This window comes from Alnus glutinosa, chromosome 3, assembly GCF_958979055.1.
Source record: "Alnus glutinosa chromosome 3, dhAlnGlut1.1, whole genome shotgun sequence".
Classification (NCBI taxonomy): Eukaryota; Viridiplantae; Streptophyta; class Magnoliopsida; order Fagales; family Betulaceae; genus Alnus; species Alnus glutinosa.
Genome location: NC_084888.1, coordinates 33,251,277 through 33,255,791, shown reverse-complemented (window position 1 = coordinate 33,255,791; position 4,515 = coordinate 33,251,277). Strand labels below are relative to the sequence as shown.

General features: G+C 38.4%; 1 protein-coding gene across 4 annotated transcripts; it reads left to right on the top strand.

Moving 5' to 3' along the window:
• Nucleotides 1-568: 568 nt before the first annotated feature.
• On the top strand, nt 569-4,515 carry LOC133863667 (AP2-like ethylene-responsive transcription factor TOE3). 4 transcript variants are annotated; one of them, XM_062299705.1, is made up of 9 exons: nt 569-1,351; nt 1,526-1,551; nt 1,672-1,702; nt 1,795-1,882; nt 1,986-2,131; nt 2,354-2,398; nt 2,506-2,609; nt 2,711-2,838; nt 4,009-4,515. In XM_062299705.1, the coding sequence occupies exons 1-9, from the start codon at nt 861-863 to the stop codon at nt 4,279-4,281; spliced, it is 1,332 nt and encodes a 443-aa protein (XP_062155689.1). In that variant the 5' UTR covers nt 569-860; the 3' UTR covers nt 4,282-4,515. The 4 variants fall into 4 exon arrangements, with proteins under 4 accessions (XP_062155689.1, XP_062155690.1, XP_062155691.1 ...); XM_062299706.1 differs by having other exon boundaries at nt 572-1,351; nt 2,738-2,838; XM_062299707.1 differs by lacking the exon at nt 2,354-2,398 and having other exon boundaries at nt 572-1,351.

Below are 4,515 nucleotides of genomic sequence, written 5' to 3'. Positions count from 1 at the left end.
TTTGCACCTCTACATTATTATTATTATTATTATTATTATTATTATTATTATTATTATTATTATTATTAATTATGGTACAAGCTAAATTAGCTAATTAGTTTGGTTGTTGATTATTCTTCTTTTTGAGAAAAGAAACTTTGTTTGCTGTAACTATAATGCAAAATTCTTGGGGATAGTACAGTATGTAGGGCCGAGGCGAAGCTAGCATTTAGGATTTGAAAAAATAAAAATATTAAGGACAAAATTTTAAATTTTAAAAAAATGATAAAATAATTAAAATCATATGGTTGATAAGTCCGTCGTTAATTAATTAAACTGACAAATCATTTTTTCTTTTTTGCTTAAAACATTTCACCAATTACGGTTTGTACCTAACAACATTCAACTAGAAAATTAATGCTTAAGTTGAAATAAACAGCTTTTACTATAATTTATTTTCCATTGAAATTAGGAGAGTGAAAGAATTGCAAAGTGTAAAGACAAATCCAAAACGAAGGGGCAACCTAGTATAACCAGGCTCTACCTTCACAGTTAATACGTCCCCCATCTCTTTCTTTTAAGCCCCCAGCCAGTTTCTAACCTCTGATCGATCATCTATTATTGCCTCTCTCTCTCTCTCTCTCTCTCACTCTCTCTCTCTCTCCCCACCACGTTACGCAGAGGAAGCTATCTACCTTCTTTCCAATCTCTCTGTAAAAAAAGGTTATATTTTTCTTTTTTAATATTAGCAGCTTTGGTTGAATATTTCCTGAAGAAAATCTTGCTACGAAAATGGGTTTTTCATGTCAAACATACTTGGCTATATAAAAAGCATTTTTCTCTGAAGATCATCGATAGCCAAGGCAGAGCTTAACAAAGATATGTTGGATCTCAATGTTGATATCCTCTCCAGCTACTTACCTTGTGGGGAAACGGAGGAGACAGTAATTGTAAAGATGGAGAAGGCGCTTCCAGAGGGCTCCAGAACCCAAATGGAAGACTCCGGGACCTCCACCTCCTCCGTTGTAAATGCCGAAGAAGCTCGAAGCTCTGCCCGGGACGCTGACTCTCCGAACAACGCCTCCGAGTTCATGTTTGACATCTTGAGAAAAGGGAAACGCCATGTCCCCAGAGACGAAACCCCGGCACCGGAGCCCGTTACCAGGCAGCTTTTCCCGGTGACCAGAGAGCCGTCGAGGCCTCAATGGTTGAACTTGTCGTTTGCCGACTCCGGTGGTCAGGCCGAGCTGAGTATTTTGCAGCTGAAGCAACCGCAAGTGAGGAAAAGTAGGCGGGGGCCGAGGTCCCGGAGCTCGCAGTACCGGGGCGTTACGTTTTACCGGAGAACCGGGCGATGGGAATCCCACATATGGTATTACTTGTTTGTTTGTTCATAAATAAGCTGCTTTATATGTCAACAGCTTAATGTTCTTTACTGATCTTAACTCTCATTCTATGAGCCGTTACATAAATGAATGATTTTGTGTACTTGGAGGGTATAATATTCTTGGCTGGTCTTAATTCTCCATCTCCTTTTGATGTATAGGGATTGTGGGAAGCAAGTATATTTAGGTAAGTGGATGATCTCTTTTGTGTGATTTGATTTCATCTTTGGGAAATGAGAATTCTCTGAATAATTTTATTTTTTCTTGGATATTTTGATGAATTCGGGTGGTGGGATTAATTTGTCAGGTGGGTTTGACACTGCTCATGCCGCGGCTAGGTGAGTTTATTTGTTCAGTACTATGAATGAACATACTTAATTTGTCTCATGCTTGGTCGAGTTTTCCTAAATTTGGACATGGTGATTTTCAGAGCCTATGATCGGGCGGCGATTAAGTTCCGGGGAGTTGATGCTGATATCAATTTTGATATAAGCGATTATGACGAGGATATGAAACAGGTGGGAGTGGAATGAATTCGTTTTAAGTGCTAAATTGCTGCAATTTTCTGAGTTTTTTTTTTTTTTGGTTGCATATTGATTGTGATTTGATTGAGTTTTGCAGACGAGAAGTCTGGGTAAGGAAGAATTTGTTCATATTCTTCGTCGCCAAAGCACTGGATTCTCACGAGGGAGCTCAAAATACAGAGGTGTAACCCTTCACAAATGTGGTCGATGGGAAGCTCGAATGGGACAGTTGCTTGGGAAGAAGTAAGGAACATTTTTTTTTTTTTTTTTTTTTGGGTTTTGATGAAACCATATTTCTGGTGATTTTATGGCTGGATGTGGCCGGCTGTCAAAATTTTGATGTATATTTTGGCATTTTGGGCTTCCTAGAATGGGAATGAAGCTAATATAATATGGCTATACAAGAAGGAGAAAGGCTGGGGCAATCCTCTTTTTTATCTATAAAATTACGATGCTTGCTTGCAGGTATATATACCTTGGATTATTCAGCAGCGAAGCAGAAGCTGCAAGGTCCTTGTGATCATTAATTTATTGCCCTTGACACTAATTTGTGGTCTGAGATCTGATTTAGGTGGGGTTTAATCTAACACAAATCTTCATTTTTATTTTGAATTCAGGGCCTATGACTTGGCAGCCATGAAATATAATGGAAAGGAAGCAGTAACCAACTTTGAGCCAAGCAGCTATGAAGAGAAGATAATTGTGGATGAAAAGGGTCAAGGTACTAATAGATTCAAGCCTCTTTTATTTAGCATTTCGAAGGGGATTTTTGTTGTTGCATTTTACAGGATAAAAATAAGTTTCCTGCTACTGAATATGTAGAATGTATTTCTATTGCTATGAATTCAGGAAGTGGACACAATCTTGATCTAAGCCTCGGGATTTCTTATGGTTCAAAGGGAAAGGACAATGAGGGGAGCTGTCATTTTCTTTGCAACAGAGAGAAACTGGTAACATTCTACTTATATTCAGTCCTTTTTCAATGATTAGACTTCTTTTATTTTTTTAGAGTTATCCTTTAGAGCTGTATGTGAATGCATGTGGCGAGTGTCAGCCCTTTATGTTCAGGAAATTCTTTTGATATATCCTGGTTAATTACCAAACTACCTAGCTATGAGGTACTTCTCTTTCTTGATTACTTTATGCAGGAACTCTACCTTGTGGAAGTTTAGGAAATATAACCCATATCTGCAATAACAATGCCTTGTCAATCCTTTCTTCATTGTTTTAGGCTTCGTTGTATATCCATGTATGGAGTATATTTTGCAGTCACTATTTCTTAATTTGTAGCTCGGCCAATTTTAAGGTGATGTATTGAGTTCTGATTAGTGGTTGTCACCAGATTATTTGTAACGACCCAGAAAAAGTGCTAGTCAAATCTGCGGTATCACCCCAAAAGAGCTGACGTGGCTAACGCTTTCTCTAGGTCGTTACAAATAGTATCAGAGTCGCTTAGTAACGTCGTGTAGTAATACTATTGCACTGCATGACATGTCCCTGACGAGGACGCTAGGGGTTCAAGGGAGGGAGATTGTAACACTCTGGTTCCCTATTAGAAAAACGAGTAGCCCACATATAGTGGGTGACTTAAAAAGACACTCATAGATGCTAAGTCTCACATAGGTTTTATAAGTGATTATAGAGAAGTTCCAAATTGACAAGTCTTTCCCTCGGTCGTTACATTATTCTTCAGATTATTACTGAACTTTCCCTTACTATCTGATTCTTGGTTAAAAAGTTGGTGGATTGTCTTGTTTGCATTTCCTTGTTTTGTTGCTGAAAATCAGAACCAGGGTTGAAAAAGATTCACACAATGGAAGTAGTGCCATATATGTTAACAATTAAGAAGAACTAATAGTGCAGTTCATATTTTCATTTAATTATGTGTTATTTTCCTCCCATAAGCTAATAATTCAAACAGGGCATATTTGTGAGGTTTCAGGCATCGTCTACTGATCAAATGCCCTTATTCTAGGACTGCTATTCTTTTTCCATATACTTTGGCACTCTTTCCTAAGCTCTTTTTTAGTGTCATTCATGATGTTTTAAGCCTGCTCTCAGATCATGCAAACAACTTTGCCAGATGTTTTAAGCTAAGTAAATTAACCTTGTACTTGCAGGGAGGCGCCACAGAGAAGAAAGTTGAGACAGTTTCTCTGCCAAGATTTTCGAGCTGGGCATGGCAAATGCAAGCCAATGGCATTGTTACCCCAATGCCAGTATTCTCTACTGCAGCATCATCAGGATTCTCTTCTTCGACAACTACTGCTCCATCAGCTACCCTTCAACCCAACTGGCAGAACAATTCTGTCTACAATCTCAGCCTTCCTTTACAGGCGGCCTCCTCATCCAATACCAAGACTACTTCTAACTACTTCAGTTATAGGAGCTGAAAACCAAAATGCAGCCATTTGTCTTTATGCATTTAGAAGGTTAGGTATGGAAGACTAGTTCTTCACCACAATTCTCTGTACTGTGTAGAGATGTGTACCATATAATATTAAGCATATATTGCTTTTGTGTGGTCCAAACAATTTTTTATCCTTTTGCAAGGCTTCTGTTAATAAGCAGGTCCCTGATTTTGGTCCTCTGGATTAATTCAATACATCTTAAAATAGTGCTCCTCA